The sequence below is a fragment of the Pristis pectinata genome, chromosome 4, assembly GCF_009764475.1.
Source record: "Pristis pectinata isolate sPriPec2 chromosome 4, sPriPec2.1.pri, whole genome shotgun sequence".
Taxonomy (NCBI): Eukaryota; Metazoa; Chordata; class Chondrichthyes; order Rhinopristiformes; family Pristidae; genus Pristis; species Pristis pectinata.
In genome coordinates, this window is record NC_067408.1 from 47,878,860 (window position 1) to 47,893,607 (window position 14,748).

At 37.0% G+C, this 14,748-nt stretch overlaps 1 protein-coding gene across 3 annotated transcripts in view; it reads left to right on the top strand.

The window, feature by feature from the left end:
• Positions 1-14,748, top strand: part of LOC127569245 (matrin-3-like) — a 37,176-nt gene that overhangs the window by 9,671 nt on the left and 12,757 nt on the right. For 2 of the 3 annotated variants that reach the window (XM_052013692.1, XM_052013691.1), the window contains exons 3-12: positions 4,931-4,992; positions 5,965-6,003; positions 6,470-6,567; positions 7,374-7,411; positions 8,020-8,157; positions 8,455-8,586; positions 8,861-9,004; positions 9,260-9,391; positions 12,729-12,781; positions 13,808-14,213. In XM_052013692.1, coding sequence (XP_051869652.1) covers positions 4,931-4,992; positions 5,965-6,003; positions 6,470-6,567; positions 7,374-7,411; positions 8,020-8,157; positions 8,455-8,586; positions 8,861-9,004; positions 9,260-9,391; positions 12,729-12,781; positions 13,808-14,213 — 1,242 coding nt within the window. The remainder of the gene's footprint in view (positions 1-4,930; positions 4,993-5,964; positions 6,004-6,469; positions 6,568-7,373; positions 7,412-8,019; positions 8,158-8,454; positions 8,587-8,860; positions 9,005-9,259; positions 9,392-12,728; positions 12,782-13,807; positions 14,214-14,748) is intronic. The other variant, XM_052013693.1, reaches the window with a different exon arrangement.

Genomic DNA, 14,748 nt, shown 5'->3' on the forward strand with positions numbered 1-14,748 from the left:
TCTAAGTCCATATCCCTTTGTGCTTCACAAACATTAGTCAATGTGGCATTATTCATTGCATTGTCAATTAAAATCAGGCTTTCCACAGTACCCACTGAGCAGTTTGGCTATTGAAAAGTAATCTTAATGTGAATTACCACAATTTCTCTGAAAGATTCTGCATTTTTTTAAAGGGCTTTAAATATCTTCATAAGTTTGACCAGTCATGGTGTTGACTTGGCTCAATCATGGCAGTCCCGTCTGTGAGTCAGAGGTAGTTGGTTAAAAACTGGAGGAACAATCTAGGTTCTTAGTGCCAGTACCACTGAGTAGTATTAAATTGTCACAAGCTGCCAGCTGTTACCAACAAAATGTTGAACAACTCTGGTGGACTAACACAAACAGATCAATATTTTTTTCATGCTCGTTTCAGGCCTTGCCTGCAAATTGGCTGTTGTACCCATAACAATGAATGATCTGGAAAAGTAACTCGTTGATTGTGGAGTGCATGGCAGTGTTTGCGAGACTTGAGAAAAGGACATAGAAATGTTATTTTCTTTAATGGGTAGAAACCACTGTAGAGTATTTAATGGCTAGATGCACTGTGCCAAACGACACTGGTCTTGCAGTAGTTGAGCACAAAACATTTTTCCATTTGTGCTCCTTGTAGAGTATAATTAAGTATAATTGGATTTCAGAGCCTTAAACCCAATGCTCAAAGAGGAAAAAAATAATTTCTACAAGTGATTGGACAAAAGCTGTCAATCTGTAGAATGTTACCTGCAGGCCCTAGACTGTCCAGTTGCAGTACTCTAATGATTTTCTTTTTGCCTGCCCTGACATTTAGATTTGATGGTTACTGAGAATATATGGTTTGGCAAGGCTTATCTAACCCTTGCTCTCGTTAATCAAGCAACCCCTTTCTTTCCATGTTTGAAATTACACTTTTTAAACACTGTAGGATGTATGGAGGAGAAAAAAGGGCGGAAGAAAGCCTGTGCACGGTAATTCTCCTCAACATGAAAATGATATTGTAGTAGATGTGTCATTGTATATTCCATTACCCTTCCAAAAGAATGGTTTAGATTTGAGTCCTGTGCTGTGTGCTTGAAATATCTTCAATAACCATTTGCAAAAGCAAAGGAAATGCTCGCATTGGTGCGGTATGCATTGACATGAAATCCCTTAATGAGATGATGTGATAGGTGAAATAAATTTATGGGCCATGACATGGATGATTACTCGTACATGAAGGGAAAACTTAATTTGAAGAATGAAGTACGCTGCACTTGGGGTGAGTAATACAATTTCATGAGCTGACCTTATTTATAAGCACAAATATTCGCCCAATCAATGTGTTAAAATGTAATAGTTTCAGAAAACATTACAGTGTGTGTTGCATGTTCCATAACTGCAGTTTAGAGATGGTAACAAAAGAAATTATCTCATTGGGTTATAAGAAGTCTGGTTCTTCACATAATATGTACTGTGTATGTAACAAATTTGGAATTTAATTGGAAAATTGCAAGTTCATAAATCACCAGGATATTTTTAAAGATCTTTTATTTGAAGAAGTATTTAAGTTCAATTGGGAGTTAGAAAAATTGAACAAGCGCAGGAAAAGAAAGCTGTAATTGATTGAAAAGGATACCTGGCAGAAATGCTAAGAGGAAAACCATGGGGAATCATTGCAACTGTAATATAGAAAACCTTTTAAAACTTTGGTACCATGCCCTAGTTAGTTATATTATGTGCTTTGTCAATGTGGTTGCACAATGAAATGTTTCAACTATTTTTAGCAAGAGTAACCTATCAAAATTATACAATTATTTGTTCACCTTCCATATACAAATGAATAATGGCACCAGCAGCAGAATAAATTACAGTAGCTTTTGAGATTCTCATTTTTGTTCATTTTGTTTGTAAACATTTTCTTCAAAAAAAAAATTGTTTTAGTAAGTTCTAGGTTGTAATTTTATTCAGCTTGTGTGTTAATTTTAAGTTTTATAAATTAGCGCATTTCATTCAACATTTCATTTTGGTTTCTGATGTTACTAGGGACTGGTGTCAAATTCAGTAGATACTGTATGTTTTCCTGTAGCTCAGGGCAAACAGCATGACATGAAGCTAAACAAATATTTAAAGTGTCAAATTTGATTACTCTGCCGAGTTAAGCACAACCTGGGTTGCAAAATGTATATTAACTTCACCACACTTTGGCTGGAGGGAAAGAAAAATCAAGCGATCTTCATACTCTTGATTTGCTGCCTATTTATCTTGAAGATAATGGAGGGTATGGCTTTATCTCAGGACATTGGGGGGTGGTGGGGGAAGGAGGAAGCAATTTAAATAAAGAATTTTGCTCAGACCCTACCTGCAATCAATTTTAGGCACCAAAACTCCAAAATGAATTAATCTCTTGTGGAAAGAGTACAGGGCAGGTTGAGCTAAAAGATGCTTGAGTTCAAATTCTGTTATGAACCAACATAACCAACATACTTGGTTAATGAGTGATTTATTGTTAGCTATAAAAGAGGTGGGGGTAGTTGCAGAAATAAGTGTATTTGGTGATAGATCATGGGAGAATCCAGAGCATGTTTATTTCTCCATCATCACCAATGTGAGCATTATAAATATACAGAATGAATGACCAGACTAGCTGAGATGCCCAGTTTATTCCAATACTACCGTGGTTCCACTATGCATGCAGTATGAGTTTGCAGTGCCCAACAGGAACACACATTATCTATTATCTAGGTATTCTAAATAAATATAGATGTTGTCCCCTCAGACCTGTAGTGTTTTTCAATAAGTTAGCCAATTGTGTTTGTTTATTTTCCTGCTTGATCTATTTACCACTTCATTCTATTAGTGTCCAAAAATCTGTCAGTGGCACTTGAATTGACTTAACAACTGAACATCCATGGGTTAGCTCTCTTAAGGTAGAGAATTTCAAAGATATGTAATTCTTTGAGTGAAGGAAATCTTCCTCATCTTTGTAAAGGAATCTTTATTCTGATATTGTTCTCCCTTGTGTGCGTGTGTGCGCGCGCGCACATACACACACACACACACACACACACACACACACACACACACACACACACACACACACACACACAGTATTGGTCTCTACCTCAGCCCCCATTTTGTCAATCCCTTTTAGGATTTTCTTTATTTCATTCTGTTAACTTACCTGACAAATTTTATATAAAGTCCCCTCTGAGCTAGTAGGAGAATTTGTCTGAGCAATTCTATACAAAGATGGCAAATAATTAAAGATAAATCACATGGACCCTTTAATTTAGGAAACCAAACCAGATGATTGAGTGAAGTTCCAGCAGATTCTCTTGGGGCTCTTGTCAGAGCAGTTCAACCAAAGAAGTTTGGTCTTAAAGACTCTCAAAATTTTCCTTTCGAGAACTTGAGTTTCTACTCCAACTTCAAGAACAGAATAACTTTGAGTGTGCTATAAATAACAACATCCCTAGGTTTGCAGCAAAAGTTTTAGGGCTGTAAGGTTTCAGGTCTGAATGAGCAGAATTTGTGAAACCCGCCTGTAATTACTACAAACTTTTCTGATTTGTTTATCATTACCCAGAATGTTTCCAAAGTATGGCCCATTACACTATCCCTCTTAAATTGCTATTTGTTCCTATTCAGGTTAACTTTTTTATTTAACTCATTAAGCTCCACTCATCCCCATCTTCTCTTAAAAAAAAATGTATTACATTTGTAGCAGTCTAGCTAATGTTGTAGTAACCTGAAATAATGTGCTTTGTATAAATCCAAATTAAAAATGATATCAAGCACTTCTTTCAATTTTTGTTTTACTCCAGAGATAACTGGGTATATCTTAATACAGCCAGAATATTTCATAATCGGGTTAATTGCTTCTGTAAGGTTTGCAGGATCTTGGGAATGTCAACATTTATTGGCAAGGCATTGTTTGGAAGACTAATAAGATGTGTTTTGATCCTTGTGGTTTCCTGCTAGTTTTGTCAATTTCCGCCCAAATGATCCTGATTTCTGACTTGGATACAGCCGGCTATGGATTGTACAGTCTGTTGAAATTTTTGTATCCAGTTATTTGACTGTAGGTGCATTAAGACTGAACCCAATAATACCCTCATTCAACTTCTGCATCTAGCAAAGATAGTTACTAGCAATTATGAATGGAGTCATAGTTGATCACTTATAGAATAGTGGAGATTATTTATAATACTCCTGATTAAGTACATTTGACATGTGTTTGAAACTGTTTCTTCTCAGTCACAGGACTTGTTAATTGGATACATTTTGTTGTTCATGAATAGTCATTGACTGGGAGGCATTATATAATAGTTTCCACTGACAAACCATCTCCCATCCATCTTTGTCTCCTAAGATTTGTTTGTGTGGAGCAAACATTCCTTGACACAGTCAATTTAAACTAGCTTTGCTGTACAAGGAACAGTGCATGTTTAAATTCATCATTCCATTTTTCTGGTCTCAGAAGTATATAGAATAAGAGCTTGTAAATAAGTCTGAGTAAAATAGATGAGCAATGTTGAAGAAACTATTGTTAAAATTGTGTCCCAGTGATTTTTAAATTGAATTTGGGATATTCACTTGTATATGGAGAATGAACTTTATGCCCATAGCAAGGAAATGTAATCTACAATAGATTTTCAAACTGCATTCATACACAGTGTATATTATAAAATAACATTATGGGTTTTGATTCTGACACTTAAATTGCATTTAAGTTTAAGGTTTCATCCAGTGTTGTTGCAGTGCAGTCTTTTAGTATATATCTAATTTCTGCTGTATTGGATTGAACTTTTTTCTTGCTTAAAATATGGGTATTGACAAAAGGATTTTCATATGCTTGTACTGAAACATAGTGGTATGATTTATTTGTTAAATACAATGTTTTTTTCCCCCACCCATCCCCATGCCCATTATGCAGGAATGGAACCAGCATAGGAATGAACCAGCACACAAAAGGCGTTGCTTGCTGCTCTTGGAAATGTATGCAGTTCTTTATTTACTATAAAAAGATTAGTAACTTGCATTCTTTTGTAAGTTTAACAGCATAATCATGTGGGATGCATAGCACTGTACACAATCTGATACTTGTGTTGTTGGCTAAACAGTCCTAATTAAGCCAGTTCATTTAAAGCATGACATTTATGAAGAGAATGGAAATACTGCTGTTGGGTGGATTTAATTGAGTTGGAGGATGCCACCCTGAGTTGATTATAGGAAGGTAAAGGGGATAGGAATATGTTAGCAGTACACTGTTCCACAAAGTATCCAGATGCTAAGAAATGAAAGAAAATCTTTTTAAAAGGAAGAAAGCCATTTCCTGTTTTTCAGTGAACCTTGCTTACTCAGTTTCCTTGATAGTTCTGAATATTTTGTGGAGTTTCCTTTGGGTGAAAATCAGAGTGTGGTTATAATCATTGATCACTCTCCTGGATTTCATATCATCTGGCCTAATTAATATAGTTATTGTGTTCTCTTCCAAAAATCGTGCCCCTTATTCTTGTGCATGTTTTCCTAAATACTTAAAAAATATTAAAGGGAGATAATTCTGAAGTAAATTACTTACCTCCTCCCTATTCTTGTGCCTTCAATTTTGCTCTGTATGCATGCTTTTTGAATGTGTAAGCTCTGACAGTAACCAAGGTAATTTTCATCAGTGTTACTGATGAGCTAAAATTTTTTTTTCAATTTCTGTGTGGCATTTGGGAGGGATTAACATAGTTTACCTTGTATCACACCTCTGACTTGTATATGGTGGAAAGTCTTTGGGGAATCGACTCACTTCATAAAACCTAGCCTCTAATCTGCACAACCAAGTATGCTGTTCCATTTCAACACATAGTTAGAAATGTTAGCTCTCTTCATTTGCATCTCCTTTTATTAAGCGATCATTGATGGAATTCGGGGAATGCTTTTTGTAAGTATGTAATGGCAGTTTTTGTCTTTTATTTCTAGTTACCCTCAATGGGTTCCAGAAGATGTACCAACCACAAGGTAAGTCTAAATTGCTTTAAGTGATATTTGGGTAAGGATGGCTAAGTCTGGATGGTGCTTATTCTGTATATTGACTAGTGTATAGTAATGAAAGCAGTATATTTTGCTCCAAAGGTTGTACAGCTATTAAATTGCATACAGTTTGATCTGCTTCACTGAACTAATGGTTGCTATGCAGCCTGATTTTTATAAAAGAATGTGAGAACTGAGTTTGAGCCTGTACTAAACAAAGTAGTTTAAAAAAAAAGTATGAATGCGTGATGTATGTTCTGTTTTTCCCCTCCAATTTCAGACTCCAAACTTGCTCCTTCAGAGGTTACCACATGCTCAGCTGCTGATTGTGTACACACAGATCCTTTGTTTGATTTGTATTGGTTTCACATAGGAAGTGATGTGTTGTGACTAGTAATTAGTATATTGATTGTATGTGAATACTCAGCTTGCTATCCCTTTGTGTTAAATATAGGAACAATCCTTCTGCCCGGCAGTCCAATCTTGCTCCAGATGCTGCATCTGCAATCCTCGCAGCCATCAGACAGTTGGATGCACTGGACCCTCATGGAGGTCAGGATAAGATTATCTTGTGTGCTTTTCCATTGGGAAATCAGTTTTTTTTTTCTCATGTTCATCTCTGCATCACATTTTCTAACATCATTTGATGACGTGGACACCTACCTAGTTGTTATCTTTTCAAAGAAAAAAGTAATGTTCATATGGAGTTGGTGTGAAGTATACATTTTATCCCACAGTTTATTATAGACAATAAATCAAAAACATGGACATTTGGTTACTGCTGTGATGTGCTGAGATCCATTATACGTAGGGAATTTCTTCATAAAATGAATTTGTCATTTTTCTACGTTTGTAGTTCTCTCATTGTAGTATTTTCAGTTGGTCTGTTTGCAGCATATAAGTGAAATAAAATCTGATAGAACTTCACCTCCCAAAATCATTATAGTAACTTGAAGGTTCTTCAAAAAAAAAAGTGTTCATTGTCAATTTATGGCAATTCCCTGTATTATGGATCCTTAGGTCATGCAGAGGACGTTCGAGTGACTTAAGTTCACACATTAATAAATCATTGGAGGGAATTATTTCCATGGGATTGTTATTACACTGAATTTTGTAAGTTCAGCCATGCAGTGCTGTTTTGTGGGAATATTATTGGAGAGTTTTTCCCCTAGTTTTAAAACTTCAACATTGAGCTGTATAATTTTACATTTGGGGGATGTGTGCTGTTAATGAACTTTCTTTTGTAGAACATGTAAAGATTATTAGATAATTTTATAGTTCAATAATATTTTTAGCTCTAGCATGTTGAAGTAATTGTACCTCGCAGAGAGCTCATGGTGTGTTTTGTGTTTTTTCAGGCAACAGAAAAGGTCAAATCCAGAACAAACGAAACATGGTCTGTTTTCATTTATTACAATATGAATAATATCAGAGGTCAAAAAGTTACACTGTTTAAATTCTCAATTTGGTACTTTAGTCTGGGTTTGAAAAACTATTTTTCTAGTTTAAGAGCGAAAGTGGAATAAAAGTGATATGGATACTGATTCCTGAATAGTAGTTTACTGTTTTGAAAAATATTCTGGTAAATTAATGTGCAAGTAGATTCCATAATTTTTGCCTTTAGGTCAGGATCCAAGAAATTATTACCTGTTTTATGCTTGAATTATATTACATTCCATTTATGGTTGAGAAACAAACTATTTGGCCCATTGGGTCCTTGTTGCTCCAAGCAAGCTGCTTCCACCCTTCTTCATCCAATTTTATTTAACATACTTCTAGATTCTTTTCTCTTTCATCCTCCTCCTCAAATGCACCTATGTTAGCTGCTTCAGCTCTACCTGGGGTTGTGAGTTCACCACTCGAGTGCTGCTAAATTAAAACAATAATATTCACTACACCTGTGCAATTAGCTTAAGAATTAAGTGCTTAAAATGATAATGCTACTTGCTTTCCACTAAAGTATTTGGTTGTTGAAACATACAGTTAAGTTGTCCTTCCTTTCAGAAGGCAATGGATGAACCTGGCCGAGTGCTTCATATGACAGAATTACCTAAAGGAAAATGCAAAGTGAAAGACATCCTCAAACTCGCTCAACCTTTTGGAATCATTACAAAGTACTTGCTTTTAAATACAAAGAGCGAGGTGAGTAAAGGGAATTGGTACTACCAGGAAGAAAATGTAGTGAAGCAGATTAAGCCAGTTGTAATTAAGTGATGGTAATAATCTGACTTGTCAAACCGTTTCTAAAAGCATATTGTATATGAAGCTTTTAAAGGTGCAATTAAATTTGACTTGCTGATAATGAAGTATTTTTAAAGAAATACAATACCCACCACTATTTTCAGTAACTTCTAATTATTGATAATGAAGTCTGTAGCTCGATGTTTGTAATGGTCACAAGCATTATTTTGGACTTGTGTTTAAAATCCAAAAATTTAGGGGTTTGTGGAAATGGCCACAAGTGGACAAGCACAAACGGCAGTCGCCTTTTACAGTATGAAACCGGCAATTCTTTATGGCAAGAAGGTCCGAGTGGATATGTCTCACAAGTACAAAGAGATAGATTTGAAGGTAATTGAAATCTATTGGTGAATGTTTCAGATAAATTGTTTTCTGCTTTTAAATCAGTATAAAAGATGATGTGTTCAGTTTTGCTCTTGGTGTTTCTTCTGACCAGCAATTGTAACATGGGCCTGCATCTGGGACTAAGCATTTGGCAGTTAGAATCCATCTAAGGAATATACTTGGGGAGAAAAATCTCTCTCATGCATAACTTCATCAGAGAAATGATTTTAAAAATGATTTGGCAGTAAAACAGTTTTTCTAAAATTGCTTTACTTTACAGAAGCAAAAACAAGAAAGGAGTGGTGGCAGGGTGGCGCTTCTGCAGAATCTCCCTCCGTCTGGGTACTCGGACGCTGATGTTGTGAAAATTGGTACCAGCTTTGGGAAAGTGCTCAATTACATTGTGATGAGACTCAGGAACCAGGTATCATCAAAAGTATTTTTGTTTAAGGAAGGCAGGGGTTACAATTATATATTGGGAATACCTGCCATGAAAATTTGCTGTAACACTTACATTGCCCATGTTCAGAAAGTACCATGACTAAAGGAGGAGCAAGGGGAATAAGAACATGGCAGTAGTTGAACCAGGGATATATATTCTACCATGCTCTAAATAGTTAAAAGAAATGCTATGATTAATCTTCCATGGACTTGATTATATTAATACTGTAACCAACAGGCATTTCTGGAAATGGAGTCAAAAAAATGTATGGTAGACATGGTTAAACACTACAAGAAAACACCTTTAATATTTCGAGGTAGAAAGGTAACGGTGGATGCATCTCAGAAATACAAGACTCTTGTACTGAAGGTAAGGTGTACCTTTTAATTGTATTACAACAGTGCCTATACTTAAAAGTAATTAATTGTCCATGAAGTTCTCTGGGGCTTCCTGAGGTGGTAAAAACTGTTACATGAATGCAGGTCCTTTTTCTTTTTAAGTGATCATTTTCTAAATATTCAGCATTGTCTTTTGACTTTTTAAAAAATATTTCAAAAACAAAGTACTGCAGATGGAAGTGGCTGAGACAGGTACATTAACAACATTTAAAAGATACTGGGACAGGTACATGGATAGGAAAGGTTTAGAGTTGTTTCCATTCAGTATGAATCTATGACTCTATGCTGGAAATCTAAAATTATGGAAATACTCAGCAGATCAGGTAACATCTTGGAAGAGCGAGAGAGTTAATAGGAAGATTGATAACATCAGAACTGGAAAAAGTTAACGTTTTAAGATGCAGTGAGAGGAAACGGGACTACTTTAGTCTGCAGTTTTCACCACATAGAACTGTTCTCTGGTTTCATATTTCCCAACACACTCCTGGATCTCTTCCTCTGGGTTTTTTGCCCTCTCTCAATCTTTACATTGAAAACTTGAAATAACATTTCCGCCAACCATTGTTCACCTGAGCTTGCAGCACTCTATTCGTTAAAGACCAACCCAAATTTTGTCATTACATTTGCTTACAGATGTGGTGCTGTGAGAATTGGCTTCAGTCTATGTAAGACAGATTCATTTCTGGCTTGCATAGCCTAAAACCAACTCTTCCGCCATCCCCTCACACTTCCCTCTCGACCATGACCCTGCTATGGAACATCAGATCATTGCTTCTTGCAGTTATTGGCCTTTATTCTTCTGGAGGTGATCTTTCCATGGTCTCCAACTTCAAAATCCCTAGTCATGCACAGCTTGCTGCTTTGTCCCAATACTGACTTTGGACCCCTTAGAGTATCATGGTATCAGGTTAAACATGAGCAAGGGAACTTCCTGATTACCATCTACTGCCCTCTTACCATGATGAATCATTGTTTTGCAATGTTGAACAACACTTGGAAGAAGGACTGAAAGTACCAAGGACACAATGTATTCTAGGTTTGGGACTACAATGTCTATTGCCAAGAATGACTTGGAAACACTACTACTTACCGATCTGTCCAAGATCTAGAGTGACGGTGAGCAAATCAACACGAGGACTCTCTTTGTATGATACTACTATTGTATTAAATGAGAGTGATTAAGAACAGATTTAGTATTTCAAAATTAGACTTTCGCAAGGTAGCAGCAGAAGTGCATTCCACCACAATCTATAAACTGCATGGTCTGGCATAGTTTTCACTTTAGGAAGGCTGGAGAATTGACCCTGGTTCAATGAGGAATGCAGAGCAGGAAAAGTACTAGGTGGACCTAAAAATGAAATGGTGACTTGCTACACAAAAGAGCATGCAATAGTACAGTTACAGCATTGTCGTCTACCTGACAATGTGGAAAATAGTCCAACTATGTCCAGTTCACAAAAAGACAAATTCGATCAAGCTAATTACACCAAAGTGTTGGGAGGTGTCAGCAGTGTTATCAAACAGCACTTGCTCTTGGATAACCTGCTCACAGATGTCCAGTTTGAGTTTTACCAGGCTCACTTGGCCACAAAGATCATCATGGATCAAAGAGTTGAATTACAGAGGTGAGGTGAGAGTAACCATCCTTGAATTGAGGCATCATATGACAGTGTCTGGCATCAAGGATCTCTGGAAAAGTTGAATACAAAAGGCATCAAAGAGAACACTTTTTAATGGCTGGAGTCATTTCTTATACAATGCACTTGCAAATTGTGGTTGTTGGCAATCAGCTGGTTTAGCAATTATTTCCTTTCCAGTATGATCCCAACCCCAAGATGTAACTACAGGAATTTCTCAGGGCAGTGTCCGAGGCTGAATAGAAGTGTCAGGCAATGATGATCTCCGACTGCAACTCACCCTGGATATTCAACTGCATTACCATTGTTGGATGCCCTACAAGAGCAGGCCAGAAGCTAGTTGTCACGTGGCAGGTAACATCCTGATGTCCCAAAGCACAGGTGTAATGGCATACCTTCCACTTGCCTGGATGAGTGCAGGTCCAAAAACGCTTAATGCTTGATGTCATCCAGGACAAATGGCTCACTTAACTGGCATCCTACCGAATTCCTCCACCACTGCATGCATGGGCTATTCGTAGAGCACTTCCCGAACCTGTGACCCCTACCACCAAGAAGGACTAGGACCGCAAATCCATGGGAATGCCTGATTTGGCAATGTATTGCTGATCCTTCATTTTCACTTGATCTAAATTTTGGAACTGCAAACCAAGCAGCGACCAAGATTATCATCACCAGAGGAATTGCAGCAGTTCCAAGAAAATGACTCGTGCCCACATTCTCAAAGGCATTTAGGGATGAGCACTAATGTTAGCTTTGTGAGTGATATCCCATTCTGAAAAATGAATGAATTTTTAAAAGCATAATATCAGTTATCCTCTCCTACTCTGGGTGATTACAGTATTCATTTTCCCCAAAGATCCTAAATTGTCAGCCAGATGAGTTAGCAAATTAATTCCAGTCATTGTTCTGGAAATCTTTAGTTCTAATCTCTTGGTGAGGTTGTTGGCAGACATTAAAAATGTCTTAAGTTGGTCTTCAGACTCTACTACCCTCTGGGTGAAAAAGAGCCTTCTGATTACTTTAAATCTGTGCCCCTATTTTTAATCCTTCTTCCAAGGGAAATGAATCCTTTTTATTTACTATTAAAGCAGCTCAAAAAGTTCTCTGCCCTCATTTTTACTGGCTGCTTTCTCATTAGTGAACTTATAAATGTACACATGAGAATTTTCCTTGTTGCAATGTCACCTGGATTTATAATATGTCCTTATTTGATCACACCTCATCCTGTGAGCAATTCTAAGCAACACTCCTTAGGAAGATGTTGGTTTTGCAAGAGTGCAGTGTAGATTTGCCAGGATGATACTTGGTTTGTGAGGGTTAAATTATCCAGAGAGATTCCACAAATTAGTATTCAATTTCCTGGAACTGAGACATTTTCAGGAATGATTTGGTGTTTTCAAAATATTTATCTAACTGATATACTGCTGTTTCTACTGGTTGGGTATAGACTAAAATATGGAGTCTTTTTAGCAGAAAAGGTAAGAAACTATAGAAGTGGTAGTAATTAGGCTTGAGGGGTAAATAGTCTTCTAACTTCAGTCCTTGGTATTGGGCTATGTAACTTTGTTATATATGGGGCATGAGAGCCTGTGAACAGCCATGATTTGAACCCAGGGAGTTTTCTACAGCATTCCTGATCTTGTAATAATTTTCTTCTGTTTATTTTAGAAACCGAGCATAAAGGTTCAAGAATTATTGAAAGAACAGGATGAAGCAGATAGGTAAATTGTCTCTGTAGTTATGTATTTTACTATGATATGTTTGACTGTCACTTTCTTAAGCCATTTTCTTTGATGGGTTACTTGGCAAGGTCAGAAAGGAATGCTCTTATTTCAATAGATGGTCAAGCCCTTAGACGCTTTGTGACAAATAACATTCTTTTATGAAGTATATCTTCAGATTTAATCATTCATGGAATAGGCACACAGCTGGCAATGCCAGCATTTTTGGTCCATCCCTGATTACCCCTGAATTGAAAAGGTAGTTAGGACTTGATCACGTTAATGGATCTGCAGTCACATAAAGACCAGAAATAAAAAGAAAATGCTGGAAACACAGCAGATCATGCAGCAGTTGTGGAAAGTTAATGATTCAGGATGAATATTCTTTGTCTGGGACAGAAAACACAATGGTTTTAAATCGCAGAGAAGCTCTAGGAAGGATGTGTTAGACATGACCAATTGGGTCAGGTTAGGTTTGCCAAGGAAGTAAGCAAAAAAAACAGAAATGCTGGAAGAACTCAGCCAGTCAAGCAGCGTCTGAGGTGGAAAAAAAAGGAAACTTGTTAAAGTTTCAGGTCAAAGACTCCTTCATCAGAACTGAGAAAGAAAGCAATTCAGTCTAAGTAACACAGAAGGTCGGGGAGGGCAATGGGTGGAACGTGGTGGAGACAGATCCATAAAGGGAAGGTAAAAGTCCACTGGAGCAAATGAATTTGAGAACAAGATAGAAATTGGCAGCCAAAGTACTTTTAGTGATAGTGGCTTAATTAATTATGATAATGGTCCAAATTTTGACCTGCCAAACATACTTTCTCTGGTTTAAGTTTTTAACTTGTTTTCCATCTCAATCTCCAAAAAAACATCCTGGATCAAATTTTGTTTTCTATGTGCTGCGAAAACTTTGACAATTGGGAGTTTGGGGCCAACTAGGTCAGTTCAGCCCATAGATTGTCTGCAATCAATTTGAATCAGTTACCAGAACTAGATGTTATCCACTTTTTTAATATACATTTGTTTCACTCTTAGAAGAAGACGACGTTCCCGCAGTCCTTCTTTTAAGAAAAAACTACCTAGCAAATCAAAGAACCCTCCAAAAGCTGATGGAGATAAAGGAGAACAGAGAACCTCTGAAAGTTCGCCTTCGAAAGAAATCAAGAAGGAAAACTCCGAGGGAGATAATGAAGGAGAAATTAAATCTGAAATAAAAGAGGAAGTTTCACGGGAAGAAGCAATTGCAGTTGTTGAAAGTGATGTGGAACTTGAAGAAGCTATGGTTGAGGGGCTCTGCACTAGTGAATCAGAGAATGAAATTGATCAAGAAGGTTTACTGAAGGAAACGATGCATGAAATGGAAGTATCTGACTTGGTGGAACCAGATTCCAAAATAGATGTGGAAACAAGCATGCAAAATACATCAGAAACAACTGAGACGGTAAAAGTTTAGATATGTTTCTTTAAGGGTATGGCTAGTAGAGTAGATAAGAGGGAAGAAGTAGATACAGTATATCTAAATTTTCAGAAGGCTTTCTATAAGGTCGCACCCAAGAGGATGGTCAAAAGGGTTGGAGCACAAAGTGGTGTACTTGGGTGGGTTGAGAGTTGGTTATCAGATAGAAAGCAACAAGTGATATTAAACAGATCATTCTCAGTAGGTAGGCTGTGACTAGTGGGATGTTGCAGGGATTGATGCTTGGGGTCCAGCTATTCATGATCTACATAAATGACTTGGCTGAGGAGTCTAAATGTCACATTTCCATGTTTGTTAATGATACAAAATTAGGTGGGATTGTACATAGAGAAGAGGCTTCACAGGATAGAGAAATTGAGTGAGTGTGCAAAAACATGGAAGATGCAACATATTGTGGAGAAAGAAATGTGAGGTTGGCCATTTTACTGCACAAAACGGAACAGAGTATTATGTTTCAAATGGTGAAAGAGATTGGGTAATAATGATGTCCAAACGGACC